The 23,570-nt window shown below is 58.3% G+C and overlaps 1 protein-coding gene across 7 annotated transcripts in view; it reads left to right on the top strand.

Moving 5' to 3' along the window:
- The first annotated feature begins 10,624 nt into the window (after window positions 1-10,624).
- The window catches only part of GRM4 (glutamate metabotropic receptor 4), a 151,664-nt gene continuing 138,718 nt past the window's right edge, over window positions 10,625-23,570 (top strand). For 5 of the 7 annotated variants that reach the window (XM_043591193.1, XM_043591195.1, XM_043591192.1 and 2 more), the window contains exons 1-3: window positions 10,700-10,810; window positions 12,166-12,295; window positions 21,914-22,811. In XM_043591193.1, coding sequence (XP_043447128.1) covers window positions 22,293-22,811 — 519 coding nt within the window. In that variant the 5' untranslated portion in view covers window positions 10,700-10,810; window positions 12,166-12,295; window positions 21,914-22,292. Of the gene's footprint in view, window positions 10,811-12,165; window positions 12,296-21,913; window positions 22,812-23,570 lie in introns of all 7 variants that reach the window. The other 2 variants (XM_043591191.1, XM_043591198.1) reach the window with 2 other exon arrangements.

The following is a 23,570-nucleotide window of genomic DNA, read 5'->3' as shown; positions in this document are numbered from 1 at the left end:
TGAGAGCCCTTGAACTCGGGTGGGCCCCAGTGTGTGACACCCCCCCCCCCATATGCCCCTTGCCATTTGCACCTTCCAGATTTGGAAACAGCTCTTTTCCTGGAGTGCCTGCCCGCCTCTGCTCTCCACTCCCTCCCCTTGGAATGCAGTCCTCGCGCCCCTGGAAGACATGGCCGGACTATTAGTAAAAATATTATACAAATAACAGTGTGTGTTAAAGGGCGCCCGGGTGGCTCAGTCAGCTAAGCACGACTCCAGGTTTTGGCTCAGGTCATGATGTCCCAGTTCATAAGTTTGATCCTGAGATGGGCTCTGCGCTGACAGCATGGAGCCTGCTCGGGATTCTCTCTCTCTTCCTCTCTCTGCCCCTCCCCTGCTCATGCATTCTCTCTCTCAAAACAAGTAAATAAACTTAACAACAACAACAACCGCGCATGTTAGTGACAGCCTCTTTCAGTCGTGTGTTGTGGTAGTTTGCAGGGGCGTAGCACGGGGGCTTGATCCCAGCTCTCTGTTAAGCTCTTCAGGATGGGGACCCCCCTCCCCGCCCCGATGTGCCTCTCAGGACCGTGGTGAGGATGACAGGGGCTACCCCATGACAGAACTTGCTGGTCATCGCCGTGCCCGTGATGCCGGATGCTGACGTCTTGGACATACTCAGACTTTGCATCACCCTGGATGACCGAGGCCCGGCCCTCCCACAGGGTCTGATTTAATAGGTTTGGGATGCGCCCAGACATCAGTTTTAAAAATACCCAGATGACTCTAATGTGCCACAGTAGGGTCGGCCAACCACGGGCCCGGCATATAGTGGGAGGGCAGTAAATGTTGACTTTGAGGGTTCCAGCCCCGCATCCGGTGAGCACGAGCCCCGCTTTGGGTAAAACACGAGACCCCCAGGGTGATCCCTACTTCTCTCTCTCTCTCTCTGTGCCCCTCGCTCACTTGCGCCGTCTCTCTCAAATAAAAGGGCTGCAATTTGCAGGGAGAGAGGCGAGGTGTGCAACTTCCTGTGGCTGGCGCCCCTCTCACTCCCTTTACAGGCCTCTTCATTGTACTTCCCCGTTCCCCTTGCGCTGCCTTCTGCCACCTAGCAATCCAGGACATCCCTCACCTGCCACCTCCTGCCCCGGGTCGGCCGGCGTCCCTCTGGACTTTGCGGGGCATCAGAAGAGGCACCCCTCCCTCCCCGCCGTCAGAGCAGGTGAGCTGGGCTGCACAGGAATCCGAGGGGGCGGCGGCCCAGCTGGGAAGCAGCCCTGAAATAGACCCCTCGCCGCCCCCGCTGCCTCCTCCCGGAATCTGCTCAGGTGAAAAACAGGCCTCTCAATCCGGGTGTCTCACCGGGCGTCGTCGGAGGGAGGAGGCGCCGAGCCCTACCCGCCGCGTAGATCCGGCCCGAGTCCAGCTCAGATCCGTGCAGACCCTACCCGGGCCGGACCAGCGCTGCAGTGAGGGCTCTCGGCCACTGGGCGGCGCTGGCGGTCCGCGCTGGGGCTTAGCTTGCGGCTGGTGGGGAGGGAGGGCCACAGCGGCCGCTCTCTTGAAGGGAGGCTCTGCGCGCCCCTTCCCGGCCTGGAGGGCCCTCAGATGGGATCTCCCTGAAATTTGGGGGTCACGTGGGGCCGAATGGGGCCTTCCTGAGAAGGCGGGGGTGGGGAGCGTGCACAGGCCGGGGCATACACCCTTCTGCAGGAGCCAGCAGGGAGAGAAACGGGGCCACCCTCCCAGCTGCTCCCCTGGTTCTTCGTTTTGTCCCACGTTTCCCACCTGCTTCCTGAATTCGGAGCTTTGGGATGGAGGGAGGTCAAGACCATCTGTCCATCTAACCATTCATCTGTGTGTCCACCCACCCGTCTACTCAGGCACCACGGGTTGCCCACAGGCGGTAAACCCACTGCACGCAGGAAATAGAGGGGTAAGAGATTCTCCCTCCCCCTGGGGGGGAGCAGACCACTGACCTGGAAGCTGGGGAATTTTCCACCAGGGGTGGTGGTTAAGTTGGGCCTTGAAGGTCAGGGAGAGGGTTTCTGGATGGAGAAGAGGTGGTGATTCAGCCACATAGGTGAGAGGGAGGAGGAGGGCCCAGGGCCTTACATGGGCTGAAGGGTGCAGGGGAGGGAGGGGCAGCCAGAGGACTCCTCGGGGACCTGCATCTAGCATCTCTCCCTCCAGTGAAGGGAGCTATACCAGCCCCTCCTTATCAGTGAGGAAACTGAGGCTGGAGACATCGAGTGCCCTGCTGTGGCCCCACAGTGACACAGTGTCATGGCTGGGGCCGAATGCAGGTGTATTAGACTCAGGTGGAGAAGGAACCTGGTCTTTAACCACGGAATGCATTAACTGGCAGCACTGGGCCAGGGGCAGCCCGTGTCAGCTCACAGTCCTGGACCCCCTGATGCCGGCCTGCCAGAAACATATGGGGTCTTTCACGGCCCTGGCTTCTACTCTGTGACCCTGACTTTCCTCCTGCTGTTTCTCCTCCCCACTCACACTCTGCTCTTGGGAGAGGGTCCGCCATCAGCCACCACCTCTGCGGTGTGTGGGAAAAGCCTTCGTCCCGGGAGGGGCTAAGTTAGGCTCTACCAGCAGGTGGGGAACACTTGGTGGGGCCAAGCTGATGCCTCAGGGTGCCCGCTCCTCCCGTGACCCTCGGGGGTTGGGGCCAGAGAAGCCATGGGTCCAGAGGGTAGGGGCTCCAGAGCTGGGGCTATGCAGAGTTGGGCCAGGGACGGAGGTCAGACGAGCTCTGTAGCGAAACTGGTATGCAGCATTGGCCTGGTGGCTCCCCCTTTCTGGGTCTCAGTGGCTTATCTGTAACCCGAAGCGGGGGGGTACAGACCCCTGAGGTGGTAGGGGCTAGGAGAGGCCCAGGTGTGGGGATGTTGGGGTGGGACTGGGTGCATGAGGTGGGCCGGCTGGGGGGCCCAGGGTCCTCCACTCATTCCCATGCCCAGCCCTGCTGAGAGGCCCCCACTCCCCACCTAGCCACTCGCCCACCTTCCTCCTGCTGGTCCCCCGGGGTCTTCAGTTGTGGGGGCCTCATACCCCACTCCAGCTGGTTGGAGTTCTATTAATATTTCAGTTTGATGAATTAAAGATTCTTTCTACCCTCCTTCTGATGTCCCAGGAGGGAATTAAAAACGAATCCGATCCAATCAAATGCCATTGAAATGCAGCCCACGAGGGGAGGAGCGGGTGGGTGTGGGCTTTTCTTTCCCAGCTCTGCTTTGTCCTCTTTGGGGTGTGTGTGTGTGTGTGTGTGTGTGTGTGATGGGCTGGTCTTTGTGAGGCGGGGACAAGAGGCAAGAGAAAACTGGGGCGGAGGAGGGCAGAGGGTATCTGCACGGTTGCCGCTGCCTTTAGAGGGGAACTGGATCCCGAGTGTGGCTCAGGTTGCAGGGAAACTGAAGCTGTGGGGTGGGGAGGGGCGGTGCAGCTGTGACCCCAGCCCATGAGCTGACCACGACTGCCCCCTGCCCCTTGTGGGATGTTGGGTGCTTTCCAGGTCAGCTCCACCTCCCTGGCTTTCCCGGGCTGTGCTGGAGATACCTCAGCAGTGAGGATGTGAACCTTGGAGATAGCGTGAGCGGGATCGTGAGCGGGATCGTGAGCGGGATCGATGCTCCTGAGGCTCCGACAGCGGGAGGTCCTGGAGGTCATTTCCAGCTTTCTGTCCCGTCAGCTGTCTGGGTCCCCCTTTGGAGGGAGCAAATGCTGGGGCTTCCTTCCCGCACTGTCCAGGAGCTTCCTAAGGGGGACCGAGGCTGGAATACGTTGGGGGCGGGACTGACAAAGAGGCTTGCTGGCAATTTCCAGCCCTGCGGTGGATCGTCAGCCAGGCCCTGTGGCCTTTGCCTCTTCCCAACGGCCTGGGGCCCATTTGGAAGACAATCTAAGGCTCCAAATCACAGCGTCCTTTACACTTGAAAAGCCTGTCTCCTCCCGTTCTTTCCTTTCACCCTCAAGGTGGCCTGAGTCCCTGCAGCATCACAATCCACACTTGACAGTTGAGGAAGGACACTGAGGCTCAAAGCAGGGGACTGGCGTGCCACACCATCAGTGCAGTGGTGCTGGGACTGTCTGCAGCTGGGCGGTCCCCGGAGTGTGTGATTGAGATTGGGGACAAGTGTGGAGAAGGCACAGCGGAGCGAAGACATTCCCTGCCACCAGGGCCAGCTGGACCGCGTCCCCTCCTGCGCCTGTCACCTGGCTGCTCCCCCTGGCGCCCAGAGCCCTGCCACTCAGCCAAAGGAGCAGGCTGGCCACGAGGCACGGGAGGGCGGGCGGGAGGGGCTTTTAAATGTTAATTGTATTTTGACATCCCGGCTTGTGACATCCATCCTAATGACATTTGGCTCCCAGCTGACAGCCCCCGGACATGTGGAGGGAGAGGGATGATAAGTAGTTTTAAATTGCAGTGTGGCAAAGAGGCTGGAAAATCCTGAGTCTTAAGAAAAAAGAGACAGGGCCAGGGGCGGGAGAGGGAAGGAGGAGGTGAAAGTGGAAATCAAGGAGGAGAAAGAGGAAGGCTCCTCCTCTCTGGGGGGTCAGCCATTCATTTGTTTAACAAGTGGACATTTATTGGGCACCTACCGCATGCTCGGGGGCACAGTCTCAGCTGCGGGGGCGAGGGGGAGGGTGTCAAAAGCCCCATCTGGCTGTGCGCCCCACTCCCCCACGTGGCTCTCAGTGCTTGTAATTCCAGCTCCTCCGTCAGGGTCTAAGTGACGCTCCTCCCTGACCTCCCTTCCCTGCCCCCCTTGAGCTTGAGGCAGCACCGCCAATGCCTCCCTGGCTTTTCCTTTCTCCTGTCCCCTCTCTCTTCAGCCCTATGGGTGGGGAAAACGAGGCTAAGGAAGGGAAGGGGAAGCATCATCTTTCAGGCCAGGGAGCTCCAGAGCAGCCGGAAGTAGCTAAAATTGACCTTGGACCATTTGTGTCCCTTCACCCGCCCCACAACCACAGCTCTTCCCCTGCCGTCCACTTGCTGAACTTCCCCTCCTTCCCAGCTGCCTTGATCGCCGCCGTGCAGGCTGGAAGAGACAGAGATTCCCAGCCCAGCCTTTAACCTTCTGTCCCACACCCCCATTTTTGTGGGGTGCTCCTGCAGCATGGGTTAAGGCCTCTCTAGCAAGTTGGTGCTGAACGTCCTCTAAATCCTCACATACCTCATTTGGCTTCTGCCTCCGGTCCTGTGCGCTTGGGCTTAGCAGAGCTGTGTTCCGAATCTGCTCTTTTTTTGCTCTCCGCTCTGTCTGGTCCCCTCTTTCCCTTTACAGGGGCCGGTGGGAGGGTGTGGGTATGACGGTGCTGTGTAACCTGGGAAGTCCTTGGTCCAAATGGAATGATTCTAGGAGCATAGACCCTTATCAGAGACCCCTGGGGCTAGATCTTTTTGGAGTTTAGAAAGATAATAGGGCGCACATATTACAGATTGTACAATCCTCCAGGAGGCCTCGTAGCAGTATCCCCAAAACAAATATGCTGGCCCCTATTCCTGCAGGGAAACAGAGTGTCTCCCACCAAGGGAGCCAGACAGTGGCAATGACTTGCTCTCACATCAGGTTTTGCAGCCAGATGAGTTTGTTGAAAACTTAGGGACAAGCTTGTGGTGTTCAGAGCATTCTGGACTTTGGAATTGTGGAAAGGGGACGGCAGCATCAGCCGGCCCACGACTCCTCAGAAAAATCCCAGAGCTCATAGGAGGGGTCCTGGAGGTTGGACCCACACTGGCCCAAGGGAAGAGCAGATTCCCCGGGTCCCTCTTCTGCTAACCCTCAGGAGTGTCAGGAGCCTGTCCCAGAGCCCAGGCTGGGGGTATTTCAGAGTGCCCAGGCCCTTGACACTCAGTATCTCCGTGGGGCAAAGGAGAAGGGCTGGTGTGACCATGGGAGGCAGAGTAGGAATGACTGACCCCAGCTCTCCACAACTCCTCCATGCCTGCAAAGTGACTTATGAGTCTCCAGAGAGCACGGAGCCATTGCCTTCTCTTGCAGTCAGCTTTTCATCCTGGAAATGTCCCGCCATTATTGTTTAAACCAACTCCCCCATCACAGGCGTTTCCGTCTAATGGCCTGGTTTAGGGGAAACCCAAATTGAGACCCATCAGACGCTGAGGTTGAGACAGTGGCTGGGTCACCGCAACATGGGGACCCTTTATTAGGTATTCCAAGCCTGCCGGGCTCTCCCCTGGCCCCTGCACCTTCAAGTTCACTTTGATGTATTTCAACAAATTCTAAACTTCAGGATTTTCAAAGGCAGCTGCCCTCTCCTATTAGGATTCTTTGGAAATGGAGACATCCTCGTAGGAGTAGCTCCATGGGTTTGAGTTGCCAAACGCGGGGGGTGGGAAGGGGCGGGGAAGTTGTTTCCCTTACCAGGGAGATCAGAATAAGAGCTGGAAGGAAGGATTTGCTGCAGCACGAGGGAGTGAGGTCAGACTTCAAGAAGAACTTCCAGGTCAAAAAGCTATGATGCACAGGGCCTGGGTGGCTCAGTTGGTTAAGCGTCCGACTCCTGGTTTTGGCTCAGGTCATGATCCCATGGCTGGTGGGTCTGAGCCCTGCGTTGGGCTCTGCGCTGACAGCGTGGAGCCTGCTTGGGATTCTGTCTCCTCCTCTGTCTGCCCCTCCCCTGCTCGCTCTCTCTCTTTCAAAATAAATGAATAAACTTAAAAAAAAAAAGTTCTGAAGCACACGTGTATTTTTATTTGCGTTAACATTTGTATTATCCGGGCGCCTGGGTGGCGCAGTCGGTTAAGCGTCCGACTTCAGCCAGGTCACGATCTCGCGGTCCGTGGGTTCGAGCCCCGCGTCAGGCTCTGGGCTGATGGCTCAGAGCCTGGAGCCTGTTTCGGATTCTGTGTCTCCCTCTCTCTCTGCCCCTCCCCCATTCATGCTCTGTCTCTCTCTGTCCCAAATAAATAAATAAGCGTTGAAAAAAAAATTTGTATTATCATTTTCTCTAGGACTGACCACCTCTTTCCCCTCCCCCAAGCCCCTGTCCCCCCAGTGCTAAAATGGTGTCTCCTCATCTCCGGGTAAGCGTGTGCACATGGGATTGGTGGGACTGGTGGATTAGAATGACCACCGTGTTTACCCCACGAGTGTCAATCAGGTCATCCTCTTTAAGGGTTTCAGAAAGAGACCCAACCCTGAATCCCGCATCCTTCGAGAAACCTGAGCCCATTGCCTCAGAGAGGCTGGGCCTGACTGCCCCAGGCCACACAGTATGAGCACCAAGGACCTAGCCTCTTGCTTCCAGCCCTGCGCCCCCCCTTCCCACACCTGGGCGCCTCCCAGTCAGGGTACAGCTTGCTGAACAGGGCATTTGGGAAGTCAGGCCCTTGCACCACCCGGCCCGGGCCAGGGCTCTCGTGACCTGACCCCTCTGCTGATCACTCACCTACAGAGGTGGCTCTGTAGCTCCCTTGTTTCCCCATGATGCCCCCAGCAACCCCGGGGGCAGGGGACACCAATTGAAGTTCCTGGAGGGGCGTGTGTGTATCTGTATGTCCGCGTGTTTAGCTGTGTCTGAGGGTGCCCGTGTGAGTGCGTCTGTATACGTGTGTGTGTGTATCTGAATGTATCTCTATGTATGTGTCTGTGTTTCTGTGTCAGTCTCCATGACAAGTCAAGTCAGCCAAAGTCAGCAGGAGGGAGGAGTCGGCAGGAGAAGCTGGCTCAAGCTAGGGCTCACAGGTGAGCGTGGGCGGCTGACCACTCAGAGGCGGGGAGGCCCGGAGTGGCCCAGGACGGCTGCCCGGAAGAACTAGGCCTTCAGGCTGAGTACCTTCACACTGGACGAGTCCACAAACCCAGCCATCTGCCAGCCAACAGCGTTTCTTTTTTTAACCCCTGAAAAATATAGCCTGCCCAGCCTTCTGCGACACAGCTGGTGGGGGGCGGGGGGGCAGGATAATTATGGCCAGAGTGAAGGCAACACTGAGGGGCAGGGAGTGGGGAGAATGGCTGGGTTGGTTTGGGTTCTCAATAAACCGTGGCCCATTGATTTTCAGTTTAATTAATTAATTGATTAATTAAATAAAAGGATATTGAGGACAATATCCTGTGTTAAAAACCGTAGTGGCTCCCACTTACTGGCATGTAAACACAGGACTGGGTGCTGTGCGTACATTCTTTTATTCCCTTTTGATGACGGCCTGGCCTGTAGCTAACTTTCCATGAGTTAGACAGAGGACCCCCTTTTAGGCAGACATAGCCTCAAGACAGGACGTGTCACTTGTCAAGCCTGAGGGAGGCTGGATTTGAGCCTCCCAGCACTTCCTATTCTTGCACACCAGCCCTGCTCTGAGGTCAGCATCATGGTCCTTGTTCTATGGGTAGGAAACTGAGGCACCCTGGCCAGGAGGACCCAGGCAGGCTGTTCCCAGGGACGAGGCCTCCGCAGGAGTGACTTGGCTGTCCTGCACGCCCAGAGGAACGCACACTCTTGTGGCCTTAGCTTAAGTCTCTGTAAAATGTGCCGTGCTGAGGTGTGGGTGGCCACGGGCTGCACTCCTCAAGGGCAGGATGGTGTGCAGTCATTTGTGTATTCCCAGGGCTGGGAATGGAACAGGATCTTGGCCAGTGCTGGTTGTGTTAAAAAAAAAAAAAAAAGAAAGAAAGAAAGAAAAAAAAGGCATGAATGAATGCATGATCCAGGCCCTTCCATCAGAGGCTTCAGTCTGACTGGGTAAATGAGACATGTATTTGGGGGCATTACATATGTCAGCAAAGGGAGTTCAGGCTTTGCCAACATTTATTCATTCACCAAACATTCACTGAGCTCACAGGCATCGTGCCAGGCACCGGATGAGCCATGGTGAACCAGTTGTGGTTCTGGCCTGGCATAGTCTGGGATACTGGAGGAGGGGGTGCCCGAGTGGGTCTCTGGGAAGGGGCAGGGGTGTTGGATAAGGGGCTTGGAGGGAGAAGGGGCAGACCAGTAGGGGGGAGGATCATTCCTGCTATCCCCAGACATTCCTTTGACCCATAAGGGTGCTGTCTGCGGAAATTAGGGGTGGGGCGGTTAAGAGGGGTGGTGGGTCCCCCCTGACCTAGGCACCTTTGAGCACCGGGTGGCACTCTGCAAATCAGCCAGGAGGACTGAGGTACTGATGGGGAGAAAGGCCACTGTGAGCCACTCTCCCCCCAGCTCCCTGACACTGTGCAGCACACCCTCCCTGGGACAAGGACAGTCACACGTCACAGCTCTAATTGAAGCCGCTTCTGCAGTCTGGGACGAGATGCTCTTGTAATCCTAAGAGGGCTGAATGGCTCCCTCCCTCTCTTCTTCCTCAGTCTGCCTCTAAGGCCAGACCTCCCCCACGAGTTTTTTCAAGCCCTCCCCCCCCCCCCCCAAGGAGGAGAGCTGGGGCTCCAGCCTCTCCCCGGGGTTAAGGGATTCCCTCCTGGGCTTGTGTTAGCATGCCCGCCTGGCCACCTGTTACACTTTGCAAACCAGTGCTGGAGAGAGAGGAGCAGGCTGTGGGCCCTGGGCTGGGGGTTCCCCTAGCCTGGCGGGGTTCTGGGGCCTCAGCGGAAAGGGGCCTCCCTGACAGGCTGTGAGATTGGGGGCAAGTGCAATTGCCTCACTGAGCCTCAGTTTCCCCCCCCCCACCCCCACCCCCCGCGTGGTATGCTCGAACCAGGAGCGGTGGGGCGTGCAAATGAACATGCCACATGGGGGCACACGCCACGTGCATGCGGATGTGTGAGAAGAGGCCCTGCGGGTGGGGGTTCTAGTGACGCACGGGGGTGGGGAGGAGCGCAACCCCTTCGCATCGCAGTGCTTTGCTGTACTTCTCAGGGTGTGTGTCGGAGTCTGTGTTGCCTGCCCCTCGACCTTTGGAGTCAGGAGGGCCCCGCCCGCCACGTCCTGGGGTGGCTGAGCTGACACCCGCAGGGTGGGGGGAGGGGGCAAGGAAGGGGGCTTCCGGGAGAGGGCGCCGGTGGGGCGTGGTGGGAGCGGGGAAAGACCGCGGGGCGGGTGTGGCGGGGTGGAGGGGCGCTTGGAGAGCTCCGGCCTTCCCGCGGCGAAGGTGCGGGGTCGGCGGTGGGCTCCCAGGTGCTCTCTCTTTAAAAGGCCGGCGGAAGCGCCGCGCGCTTGGCCCGCACTTGCAGCGCAAACTTGCCGGGCTGGGCTCGCGCCTTCTCGAGTGCGGCAGTGGCAGTGGGCGCGGGGGCTGAGCGGCTGCGGTCCCCTCGCCCCCTCGTGCTCCCGGGCGCTCCCGCCCCCTCCCGCAGCCTCCCCTCTCAGCGTCTTCCTCGCTCCCCCTGTCTCTCGCTCGCTCTCCAGCGCGCTCTCTCGCTCGCTCTCATTTTTTCCTGCTGCTGCTGCTGCTGCTGCCGCTGCCGCGGCGCCGCCAGGCGCCCGCATCTCGGCCGGCTGCGCTCGCCAGTCGGCTCCCGCTCCACTCCTTTCCCCTCCCGGAGCCCCCGGCTGCACCCCGCTCCCCGGAGCCGCCTCGCCCGCTCCCTTCGGTTCGGACGCCGGGCTCCGCGGAGCCGGAGCAGGGCTGGCCGCCGCTCCCTAGCTCGCTCGCTCGCTCGCTCTCGCCGGAGCGGCAGCAGAACGCCGCGCGCTTGGAGGCGGCTCCGGCCGGGCAGCCGCCAGCTCATCCCCGCCGCGTCCGGGACTCCGGGCGGCTCCGCGCCCGGCTCGGTCCGCAGCGTCAGCGCCGTCCGCCGCGGCCCCGGCTCTGGGCAGCGCGAGCAGCAAGCCGCCGCCGCCGCCTCTCTGCGCCCCCGGGGCAGGCGGGAGCGCCACCGACCCCTCGCCGCGGCTCAGACCTCGCCCGCGCGCGGTGAGTTGTGGCCCGCGGGAAACCGGCAGAGGGGACCGTGCCCTCCGGCCTCTGGGGCGCGGGCTGCGGCGGGGACATCGGGGCTCGGGGAGGTGGCCTCTGACGAGCTTCCGCGCTCAGGGCTGCCCGGAGGAGGGCCGGGGGATCTGAGCCCTCAGGGCTAGAGGGCGCGGGACCGAGGCTGGAGGGTCTCCCCGAAGGCCCCCGAGGGAGGGAATGGGGCAGCGGCTTTTTTGCGGGCCTGGGGGAAAGTGTCTCCGTGTAGGGGTGTTCTGTCAGGTTCTACCGGATGGGGGGGGGTCGTGCCAGCTCTCAGGTGGGGGCGGCGGCATTAGCGCGCCCCCTCTGCGGAGGGGCAGGGCAGGCGGGGGCGCGGGGCGTTATTTGCACCTCTTCCCCGCCGTCTCCCGGCGGGAGGGCAGCGCCAGCCTCGCGCGCCTCGGCTCCTTTCCCGTGCACCGCGTCCCGCTCCCCTGGCCGCCCCGGCGCCACCTTCGCCACCGGCCGAGTCCCCGCTTGCTCGCGGCCGCGGCGGGTTGGGACGGCGCTCCAGGGTCTGGGGTCTCCCCGCGGCCCCGGGACCTCAGGGTCAGGTTCTCCTCGGATATTTCCCACCGACCCTCTCCAAGACCCCGGTGAACCCCCGGCGGGGGCGGGTGGCCAGGCCCCGTGTGTGTGTGTGTGTGTGTGTGTGTGTGTGTGTTAGGGGGGGTCCCCTCCCGGGTCGGGCTTCCCCGGCGCCCAGAACTGGAAGCGCCCCCTCCCCGCGCGGGGGCGGGGCTGGGAGGTGGAGGCCCGGACTGAGAGTGGCGCCCCCGCACAGGGGCGGTCTGAGGCTGTTTGTGCTGAAATGGGGCGGCGGTAGCGGCGGCAGGGAGTCCTGAGGCCCGAACGTACGAGCGCCCCCTGCCCCCAGGCCACGAGTGACACCCCTGCCTTCAGACTTAAGGTCCTTTTTAGAGGAGGCTCCTTGCCTCTTTACCCCCTCTCAGCGCCATCCCTGCCCATGGGTGCGGGTAAAGCTGCTTTGCGGGACTGGGCTGGGCTTGCCTAGTGGGGGGTCCGAATCCACGTGTCTGTTAGAGCCGTGGTTAGTCTTTCTGACCCTTTGTCATCTGTCAGAAAGCTCTCTGTGATGGCGGGGTGGGGGTGGGAATACTGTGTGTGTGTGTGTTCCCATCGTAGTCCCCTATTCTGGGGTGACAGTGGGGGCTCAGGGCAGGCAGGGCGGCCAATGTTCTAAGTCTCCATACTGGACACCCCCTTTCCACAACCTGGTCCTCAGCCTCACATCCCTGGGCCAGCTCATGGTGGAAATGAAGGATGTTCTAATTCCCATCTCCCCACTCCCCCAGGACGTGTGCTGGGTCTGCCCCACTGTCCCCCCTGAGATCTAAGTGGAAAGCTGGGCGGCAGGCTCTGGGTCTGCATCCTGAGCGCCCCAGAGGCCTCAGGGCCTGGGTGGGAGAGAACTTCAACGAAGAGGTGAGGATCCCCGGGAGGTCTTTCCTGGTGACCTTTCCTGAGGTAGCAGAGAGAATTCCTACAGAAGCTCCTGGGTGTGGTCACCTTTCCTGGGCAGGCTCTGGGGGCCAGTGGTGAGGGCCCCTGAAGAGGGCCTGTCTGCAGGGGAGAGTGGGGGTCAGAGCCCTGGTCTCCCTCCCTGGTGCCCCCAGAGGACCACTTCTGGGAGGGCCTCTCTAGCCTTGAGTCAGAGTCCTGTCCTTGGCATGGGTGGGGGGCTCTTGGTCTGCGTTGGTGCCCCCAAGCCTCTGCTTAGCCTTGGATGGGCATGCCTGCCCACAAATGAATTAAGTGACCACTGTTTTCACCTTCCTCCAACTTTTTGTCTTTTAGCCATAAACTTTCCCCCACCTGTCAACACCTTCAGCCTCTCAGAGACAAAAAGACCAGAAAGTTATAACCCTCTGAGATGTAGTCACCGCCAAGGGCTACCCCTCCCTGAGACATTTGCATTTAAGAGAGGCCCAGAGAGGGAGTTGGCGGTGCTTAATCCCAAAGAATGCTCTACTGGTGGTGATTCTCCGGAGGGAGATGTCTGGGATGGCAGGGGGGGTGGGTGGGGCACGCAGCATGGCTTCGAGAACAGGTCCCGAGCAGGCTGAGGGGGAGGAGGGGAGGCGGGAGCACGTCAGGAGTCGAGCTGCTTTCTCGGCCTCAGTGGCCTAGCGTAGGCCGCTCCTGTCTTCCTCCCTTATCCCTCCTCCCCCACCCTGCGTCTGGGCGGCTTCATTCTGTTGGAGGCGTGACGTCCCCAGGAGGAGCGCCTCGCACAGCGGCAGGCAGGCATCCTGAGGTAGGTGAGAGCACAGGGAGCCAGCGAGGGAGCGAGCGTGCTGGCGGGCAGGGTTGGGGATGGGCCCAGGCCAGAAAATCTCTGAAGGGTCCCCAGCCCAGCTTCAAGGATGCTTGGCCACACCCGAACCCACCGTGCTGCAGGGGGACAGCTGGCAGGAAAGGATGGGACCAGGACCCACGGGTTTCTGAGCTTTATAATTACAGCCGTTAGACGCATCCTCTCCCCTAGACGAGTGTGGAGCCGGCAGCCCCTAATTACCACCCACCCCACGACATCTGCCCACCCTGCTGTCCTCCCCTGCTCGGCCGAGAACCTAACTTTGCGGTGGGCAGGCCCCGCTGGCAGCCTGGGCAGATGGGCCCGCTGGCTGCTGGCTGGAAGGTTATCTCACTTCTGCAGAGTGGAAGCTGCCTTTGCTGCCCGGGGAAGGTGTGTGTGTGTGGGGGGGGGAGCTGGCATCTGGACTCTGGCTCTGCTCACTGGGGCTGGCATAAGAGCTGCTGGCTGTCCAGGCCCACCTGAGGGAGGAGGAGGCCGAGGGGCTTCCCTTGGTGGGCAGCCGGCCTGGAGCCAAGGACGCCAGTTTTCTGTTGCTCCCACCCAGCCTGGTGCCGGCTCCTGGGGAGAGCAAGAAGGGCTTGTTTTCGTGTCAACTCTGCCCTAGTTAGCAGGGGACTATCAAAAATTAATTTAGAGATTTCACTGCCTTTGGCCCTTGCAGAGTGCAGGCTGCCTTTTCCCTGGCTCTTGGGAACTCTGTTTCTTTCTTGGCTGTGCACTGTCTCCGGCCTCCGTCCATCCTCTCTGCCCTGCCTCTCTCCCAGTGTCCCCCCCTGCTGCCTCTGGGCCCAACCGGAGGCTCGTAACTCTGCATTCTAGACAAGCTTCCTTCCTCCCCCCCCCCCTCCCCCGCCAGTCCTGAGTCAAGCACCTGGACTTCTGACTTCTGCCTCAGGTCCTCCCTGCTCCCCCGCCCCCATCCCAGCCTGCTTCTGAGAGGGAGGGGTATCAGCAGAACTGGCTCGAAAAGACGGGCCTACCCCACAGCCCTGCCCACCCCGCCTCCTAGCCTGGAGGCCTGAGAGAGCCTCTACCGTCCTGTCCACGTTTCTCTTGGCTCCTTGGAAAAACGAGCACCACAAGGATAGTAAAAATCACCCCCTAAATTAAAGCCGATGACTCCCGTCGAAATGTTTTATTATTAACCTCACCGTTTAGCAATCTCGTGGCAGCAGTGAGGCATAAATATATGTGTACACACGTATATTAAATAAATTGGGGAACGCGGTGCATAATGACATTATCTGGACCCCATTCAATTAAGGTAGATATTATCTGCGGTAATTGGGAAATGCCAGCCCATAATGACAACCCATGCCATTCTGGGCTGAGCCATGCTGACGAGCCGGCTGTGGAGTCTCGTTAGGCCTCCCTGTTCTGGAGAAAGCACTGGCTGCCCATTGGCTGTGTTGCTGGGAGTCTTGGGAGAACTCAGGCAGCTGCTGGTCCCAGGCTGGGCCACCCGAATGGGGACCAGGAGGTTGGGTCCTGTGCTGTCCCCTAAGCTTAGCCCTCTCGCCCCTCTGCTTCTTGGGGAGACAGAAACTAACCCCCGGACCTGTTTTCTGGTTGGGGCTGTGACTTCTAGTAAAAACGCTGTCATTGCTACAGGGTGAGTTTTAGATTTTGAATATAGAAATAAAGACTGGGGAGTTGACTTGGTTTCTTGTTTCTAGTGAGTGATTACTTCGCGGGTGTCACTGCCCCTTCTCTGTGCCCGGCCTCAGTGTGGCCTAGGGATGGAAGTCTCGCCCACAGCCGTGGTTCATGGCTGTGCAAGACGGTAGGGTTTGGGCTTTGACTTGCTAAGCCAATGGGACCCAGCCTTCCAGGGCAGTGCTGGAGTGGGGTGGGGGGGGAGCTCTGATTTAAGGAGGGGGGACAGGAAGGAGGAGGAGAGAGGAAGAAACCGCATTAGCCATGAAACCCACAATAGCAACAGCTGCAAACAAAGACACTTGCCCACTTGGATTGTGCCAGAAGCCTGGGGAGGGTGGTGGTAGGTGGCGGTGGGGCAAGTTGGGGTAGGAAGGAGAGGCCGGGGGTGCTGCATGGAAGTGGGATCTGGTGGGTGGAGGAGATTCGGACTCTGGTTCTGGGAGAGGGGGAAGGTCAGGGTTGGGCATTTCCTGGGCTGAACCGGTGGGACGAAGGTCCAATGAGATAGCCTGGCTTTGCCCTCCAAATGATGTGAGCTGCTGCGGCCTTAGCAGGCGGCTGCCTTTTGAGCCTCAGGTTTCTCTTGTCATGAATCCTTGCCTATCACTGGGCTCACAGCCCTTCAGTGGGCCCCCATTTCTCCATCCCCATGGGTTTTGCTTGATCTTATATTCAGTGCCCTCTCTGACCTCCTCTCCTACCTCTGCCCCTTCCCACTGCCGTCCAGGTAAGCTGGCTTCCTTGCAGTTCCTTGAACAATGAGTGCTAAACACAGGTTCAGGGCCTTTGCACTTGCTGGCTCCCTGCTCTTTGCCTGGGGCAATTTTCTCCCGGAAATGGCTGACACCTTTACTGTTTTTGAGTTTCTGCTCGTGTGCCACCTTCTCGGAGAAGCCTTCCTTGACTCTCTTTTTCTGAAAAAGCCCCTGGGTCTTAACCTCCCCCCTTACCTGTCTTAGTTTTCTTCACAACCCCTTGATTCCCTGAAGTGCCACACATTTTTGTGTAGTACGCGTATTGTCTTTCCTGTGCCACCGCCCCCCATGGCCCGTGGGATGTTGGCTCCCCAGGGCAGGTGCTGGTGTCTGTCACTCCCAGGAGTTTCCCCAGAGCCCAGAGCGGGTGCTCAGCACCTGAGTAGGTGCTCAGCACATATCTGAATGTGATGTTGAATAACTGAGGGGTCATGGCACAACAGATTGTATTCTATGCCTGACCACACAAGGGGGTTATAAGAATTCAGTGCAAGGTCTGAGTCCTACTCCGCGTCCACTGCAGCCCCTCTACCCTGGGCTGCCTGCTGGCTCTGGGCAGGGACCCGGCTGTGTCTTGTTGTTTATTGAGAATTCCCTGTGTTCTGAGCCTTGGGCTAGGCACAGGGGATACAGAGATGAGGGTGGTCGTCCATGCAGGCCCTTAAAATCTTCCAGGCTCATCATTGCCAAATAGCAACAGAGAGAGAGAGGTGTTAATGTGGAAGAAGGAAGAAACAGGAACTTGGCTAATCAGGGCAGGCTTCCTGGAGGAGGAAGGGTCTCAGTTGATACCTGAAGGGTGAGAGTCACAGGGAGGGAATCATAGAGTGGGGGAAGCATGGGCAACGGATTTGAAGTTTTCTCCTCCTTAGTTTCTGTCGGCATTAAGCTAAGGAAATGCTTCCTCTTCCGTCCTGTCTTCCCTCCTTTTCTTCTTACCTTCCACATATATTTCTCCACTGTCTCCAGTCACTTCTGAATCTGGCCCTGGCTGTTTTGGTGGAACAGGGAAGGGATGGCCTGTGGAGTGAGATCTGGGGTTTCTGTACTTGGGAGGGTTCCTGATGCAGGCTGGTGGGCTGGAGCTGCTGGGGAACATGGAAGGAAGGGGGGCAGGGGGCCCAGACGCCCACTGTGCCCTCTTCCTTGCTCTTAGAACGCGGCCTGGCTCAGGGAGTATCTAGGAGGAGGGCTGCTGTTTCTATTAATATTGAAATTGATGACCCGGGAGAGGGGGGTGGGAAGAGCCCAGAATCATTCACTCCCATCACATCATTCCTTCACTTTCCCAAACTTCCACTGTGCCGGGCTGGGGTGCAGAGGTGCCACGATCCCCTCCAGTTGTGGTCCCTGTGGGGAGAGGGTTGGGCTGCGGGGGTTTGAGGGAGCTCATTGACCATCCACCTTTCCCCACAGACTGGGAGTCACACGGGCGGATATCAAACCACGGGGCCTGTTGCTGGTGCAATTGGTGGGGGGGAAGGAGGGTGCAGCTTCCTATTACCTGCTCCTTGGGTCTAAGCCTTGTCCATATGGGAGGAGACCATCCAGCAAAGCACACCTCTGTGTGGCCAGTGCGGGGTCCCAAGGGGGATAGGAGAGAGGTGGCCGCAGAGGTGGCCTGCCGTCCGGCGTCTCGGGTCCTCATGGGCTCCTGTGGGCACGGGGTGATACAGGAAGGAGCGGGGAGGCCTCCGGTTCCCCCTCACCTTTTCCGACCGGGGACCGGAGCTGCCAGACCCTCCTGTGGAAATGTGAGATACTCATCCATTCCCAATGCCCCAGCTTTTCTGAGCACCTGGGCTGGGCTGGGCCCCGCTGAGGCAAAGGTGAATAGAGATGAAAAAAACGTGCTGGAGGGACCATGGAAAGGCCGAGGGGAAGGGGCTGCCAGCAGCTCTGGAGGCATGGCTCAGAGGAAGGCAGAGGACAGGGGGCCTGGGTCTCCCGGCTGAGCCTGGAGGGGTGAAGAGCCACAGCTTGAGGGTCCCCTCAAAGGCTGAAAGCAGGAATGGGTCGCTCTGGAGGTGTCCCCCACCCCCCTCCAAGCAAAGTGCAGGATCAGTCCCTCTGACTTTCCCCTTTACTTTGGTGTTTGGGAGAATTCTATTTCCTTAGTTTTGGGAGAATAAAAAGCAGCTTCGTGAAAAGTAAATCAGAGTAAATCACGGTGCGTCTCTTTGGATCTGGTCATTGTTCCGTGGTTTGTGGTTCTTCCTGGCTCAGGCCCTGGTTGTGGGAGGAAGGATTTAGGTTAGACGTGAGGAAGCATGGGGTCCTGCTTGTTAGGACTTGGAAGGGGTCACTGAGGCAGGTTGGTGGAGTTTCTCCCTGCAGGCCCGCAGATAGCAGAGAGGCCCTCAGATGGTGGGGTGGCTGGGTTGGGGGGGGGAGGGTCCACTGCAGCCACTCCCCGGCTCTCCTCACATCCCCTTTCCCTGAAGAGAATGTTCCGAAAAATGCGGTTGGCCAGTGAACAGTTGTGTGCGGAGATGACCGCGTGTTCTTCCCTCCACTCCTCATCCCTCCCTGCCTGCCTGGGGCCAGAGATCTGGCAGGGGGCAGAGGGGAAGGGAATACAGGGGTTGGCAGAGAGAGGTGGGGAAGGATAGAATAAGAGGCCCCACTGGGAGTGGGTGGGCACACTGGCATGGACCTGCCGCCTTCTTGGTGACTTCATTTGGGGAGTGATAGATCCCCTCCCCCCAAAATGTCCGAGGTGTGAGCTTTCCTGGCTCTTTTAGAATTCGGGGTGTGGTCTGAGGACTCCAAGCCTCCCCTGATGTGGCCCCCCTTCCCCAAGATGGAGCCGCCCTGTGGGGTATGGAAGGACGCCTCGCTCCCCCTCCTGCCCTACCCCCAGCCTCTGCTCTTGGTGGCTCCTTTCACCCTCAGAGTATTTTTACTTTTCCCTTGTTCCTGTTACAGGATCAAAGGAAGGAGGGGAGGCTAAAAGAGGCGGTGGTTTGCCCAGCTCTTTGGAAATGTTCAGAAAAGGCAGACCTGGCAGGGCTGAGGGGTGGAGAGGGGCCCACTAGGCAGGGGCTGGGCCCAGTGCTGGTGGAGGGAAGCCGGAGGGCAGTCTGGCCAGCCTGGGGCAGGGCCTGGGGCTTTGGGGTCTTGATTCTAACCCTGCAAGTATTTGTTTTTCTCCTCGATGAGGGCTCCTTCCTCCATGCAGCCTCTGCCCTTCCCCATCGTGTATGTGTGTCTGTCTGTGGTTTCCGGTATGTTTGTGTGTGTGTGTGTGTGTGTGTGTGTGTGTGTGTGTGTACATGTGCCTGTCTGCACATCACTCAGTCTGAAGGGGCTGGGGCTTCAAGGAGAAGCCGGTGTTGAGCCCTCACGAAGAATCTGGAAGCCTGAGCAGGGCCTGACTGTCAGAAGCTGCTGTTCATTGGTTTCCCAGCCTGAATCTGCCCTGCTGCGGCCTCGGCACACAGCCTGTCACGATGCCAAAAATCGTTCCACTTTGAATTCAGGCAAACCACGCCTGAACTTGTAGGCTGTGGGACTGGGCAGGGCCCGAGAGCCCCTCTGGGGCGGCGTGGTGGGGGGTTGGGGGCAGGGGCCTGCGCGGCGCTGTGTGCCTGGGCCGTGGGCCACTGTCTGAGGTTCGGAGCCTTGGCTTCCTCGTCTGTGTGGTGGGGATAGGAATACCGGCCAGCTCCCGGAGGCGTGAGCGTCACCTGGGAAAACGTAAGCGAGGCCCTTAGTGTAGCGCCTGGCACTTGGCAGTATGATGTCATTTGAAGTTATCTCTCTGTGGGCATCAGAGCACTTGGACAGGACAGTGTTTCATTGTGTGGGCTGTCCCATCCAGGGGATGGATGCAGGCCCGGAGGTGACTCCTTCCCATCATTGTCACAACTGAGAATGGCCTGCAGGGGCGGTATGGCCACTAGACTGCATCCTACTCCAAGCCTTCCATTTTATTTTATTTTATTAAAAAAAAATTTGTTTTTACACTTATTTATTTTTTGAGAGACATAGAGAGACAGAGCACAAGTTGGGGAGGAGCAGAGAGAGAAGGAGACACAGAATCCAAAGCAGGCTCCAGGCTGTCAGCACAGAGCCTGACGTGGGGCTCGAGCTCACAAACCGTGAGATCGTGACCTGGGCCAAAGTCGGACGCTTAACGACTGAGCCACCCAGGTGCCCCAAGCCTTCCATTTTAGAGATTTTGAAATTGAGAACCTCTAGGGGATGGCAGGACTGTGGGCGCTCTTGAAGCCTTCTCCAGTTTCTCTTTTCTGAATTGCCCAGTCCTGGCATCAGCAGCTAGTACCCACATGGCCCTCCAGGAAAGCGAGCTGTTAAACTCACCCACATGAAGGTGTAGGTGAGGATGACAGGTCCGTACAGGTGTAGCCGTCCCCTCCCCGCATTTTAACAGCTTTCACTCTTTTTTTTTTTTTTAAATTTTTTTTTCAACGTTTTTATTTATTTTTGGGACAGAGAGAGACAGAGCATGAACGGGGGAGGGGCAGAGAGAGAGGGAGACACAGAATCCGAAACAGGCTCCAGGCTCTGAGCCATCAGCCCAGAGCCTGACGCGGGGCTCGAACCCACGGACCGCGAGATCGTGACCTGGCTGAAGTCGGACGCTTAACCGACTGCGCCACCCAGGCGCCTCGTAACAGCTTTCACTCTTAAGCCTTCCTCCGAGCACTGACCCCCAGTGTTCAGTCACTGGATCCTAGCTTCATGGGTGAGGGTGGTTATTAGGAAGATTTCTTGCAGGCTTCCCCAGGTCTCCCAGTATGACTGGTGCTGGCTTTGAGTCCTGACCCATCTTGCTGTGTGACTTTGGGAGAGTTATGTGATGCCTCCGGGCTATCGGTTCACCTGCAGAGTGAGAATTAATAGTTGTGTTCTTGGCCTCTGAGGAGCTAATGGGTGAGGGAACATTTTGATGAGGGGTCAGGTGTGAAGTGAGGATCCAGAGGGCACTTGCCAGAGAAGCCCAGGAATTGAGGCTGGACCCTTGGGTGCTGTACCCTCTTCGCTCCTCTCCTTTCCCCAGAACCGGAATAGTCAGTAATTCCTGTGTGTGGGGAACTACAAGTGGGGGACGGGTGGCTCCGAGACCCTGCCTGGCCTTGATGCAGGGACCACATCGCTAGGAAAACCTGATTCAAACACAAGCCCTTCTTCCAAATGGCTAGGGAAACTGAGGCGTAGAAGTGGCTTGCTAGTCTTCACCTGACAAACCCCTTGGGGCCGGGGGGCCTTAGAGTGAGGCCCCCGGCCAATCCCTGACTCAGCTTCTAGCTCTTCTCCCTGTGGCCTTCTCAGTTGAGGGGAGGGAGGTTGCTGGCTTTGAGAGGGAGGCTGGGGCCAAGGAAGGAACCCCAGGGGAAATTAGCCCAAATTAGCAGCGAGAATGAGGAAGAGCTGGTGTTGTCTCTTCTACCCTTGCAGATAAATATTTAATCACAACAACAATAATAACGACAATGATCATGATAATGTGCAGTAGCTCAGGCCGTAACCTGAGCCCCACTCTCAGAGGGAGGAAGTGGGGGAGAGAGAAGGAGCAGCAGAGAAATGGGAGAGATAAAGACCAACAGAAAGAGGGTGGGGGAGGGAGGCCAAGCACATGACAAGGCTTGCCTCTTGAACTGGGAGCCCCTGGGGTTGCCCTCAGCCTGGGGTGGCAATGTGAAATTGGCATTGTTCGAGGAGGAGAATCCGGGAACCAACAGCCCCACCTTCTCCCTGGCCTTCAGAGTTAGCAGCTCTCAGCCTGATTTCTTCTGCAGGGGGCCTTACTGGCTTTCCTGGTCTCTCTCCGAGTCCCCAAGGAGCTTGAGTGTCTCTGGTTCCAGAGCTGGCAGCTGGGAAGCTGGGCTCTACACAGTGTTTCACTTCTCACTACCTGTGTGACTTGGGCAAAATGCTCTCTTGCTCTGGGCCTCAGTTTCCTCATCTCTAAAATGGGGTTGGGCCCTGCAAAACTGGTTTCTTGCTACTCCTTCATGTGGGTGAGCAAGACCTCTCTTCCGCCCAAGCCAGTTCCAGGCTGTTCCTGGGAATTGCGCTCTCTGATGCCTAGGTTTCTGATGGCAGTGGGTACAGGCCTTAAGAAGTCTTCAAACATGACCTGATTTCTGCCTCGGGCTCTCCCACTTGAACCAAAGTTGAGCAGCAGCTCCAAGAGCCAAGTTCAGAGTTGTGGAGCCTGTGGTGATAACCTCCAGTGTCTCCTTCTCTCAAACTCCTGATGAGCGATCAGAATAGCTAATGTCTTCTTTGGGCTTCTGTTTGATTCTCTCTCTCTCTCTCTCTCTCTCTCTCCCTTCTAAGGTTGATAGGAGGAGAGCATTGGAGCTGTTTTCTCCTTGATGCCAAGATACATCAAGCTAGGAGCACTCTCCTGTTTTCACATTCATCCATCAAGAACAGGCCTGCAGGACGTGGGGACCAAGACTGGAGCTCTGCTGCTCCCTGGCTACTCCCTGTCGCCCATGGGCATGGCCTGTGTTGGCAACTGAGCACTGCCTGAGTGGCGAGGAGCACCAGCATGGGTTACCCTGTTGGCCGTCCTTGGCCACCCTGCTGCTGAAGCTGCCCCAGAGAGACTTGTGGGGGCTGCCCTGCCCATGCTCACCCAGGCTGCGGGGCTAGGGGCCTGCCAAGGCTAGGAGTGGGGCCCGCCATTCATGGGTCTCTAGGGATTTCCGAGATGCCTGGGAAGACAGGCTGGGGCTGGTGGTGGGCCCGGCTGCCTCTTTGCCTGCTCCTTAGCCTTTATGGCCCCTGGATGCCTTCCTCCCTGGGGAAGCCCAAGGGCCACCCCCACATGAATTCCATCCGCATAGATGGGGACATCACACTGGGAGGCCTGTTCCCTGTGCACGGCCGGGGCTCAGAGGGCAAGGCTTGTGGAGAACTTAAGAAGGAAAAGGGCATCCACCGACTGGAGGCCATGCTCTTTGCCCTGGATCGCATCAACAATGACCCGGACCTGCTGCCCAACATCACGCTGGGCGCCCGCATTCTGGACACCTGCTCGAGGGACACCCATGCCCTCGAGCAGTCGCTGACCTTTGTGCAGGCGCTCATCGAGAAGGATGGCACGGAGGTCCGCTGTGGCAGTGGCGGCCCACCCATCATCACCAAACCTGAACGTGTGGTGGGTGTCATCGGTGCTTCAGGGAGCTCGGTCTCCATCATGGTGGCCAACATCCTCCGTCTCTTCAAGGTTAGTGCCTGGCTGGTTGGCCCCAGATGTGTGTTTGTACCAACAGCCCCAGCCCTCCACACCCAGGGTGCCAGGCCTGGCCAGCTTCTTTCTCCTGTTCCTTCCTGGACTCTGGGGAAGAGAGTATGTTTCCCAGGGAGCAATATATGAGAATTTGGGGGCAGTCCTATGGTTAAAGCCTAGGCTCAGCAGAGTGGAGGTGTCAGGGAGGGACCCAGTGCTGTGGTGCTGACCATGGTGCTGAAACAGCACTCGCGGCCTGATCAACTGCACTCCTCAGTGGGGAATGCTGAACCAAGAGGGGAAAAGGAAGTGCTGAACAACAGAAGGGAGGAGGAGCTAGGAGGACAGATATATGTATATATAAAGACAGACAGATGGATACATGGAAATATAGGTAGATAGAAAGGTAAAGAGAGTAAAAGAGAGAGAGATAGATAGATAGACTCGAAATACAAATGTTGGAGATTGCCAGGGAGAAAAAGCAAGACTTTTGTTTTGACATTGTTTTCAAATAATTGAAATTCCCAAGAAAGATATGCTTTTCTTCTAGTAGCTGAGAGAGCCCTGTGTGGCCCTCCTACTCCACCCCAAGATTATGGTTAGAAAATGTGTCTTGATATTTTGGATGGGGCATTGGGCTACGGAACCCATAGAGAATGGATGAGGACAGGGAAAGGGCCTGGAAGGAGCAGGCAGTCTCTGTTTCTGTTGCCCTTGGCCCCGAACTAGGCTTCCCTTGCTCATTTCCTTCCTCCT

This window comes from Prionailurus bengalensis, chromosome B2 (assembly GCF_016509475.1).
Source record: "Prionailurus bengalensis isolate Pbe53 chromosome B2, Fcat_Pben_1.1_paternal_pri, whole genome shotgun sequence".
Classification (NCBI taxonomy): Eukaryota; Metazoa; Chordata; class Mammalia; order Carnivora; family Felidae; genus Prionailurus; species Prionailurus bengalensis.
This window is presented reverse-complemented; position numbering and strand designations above follow the sequence as displayed.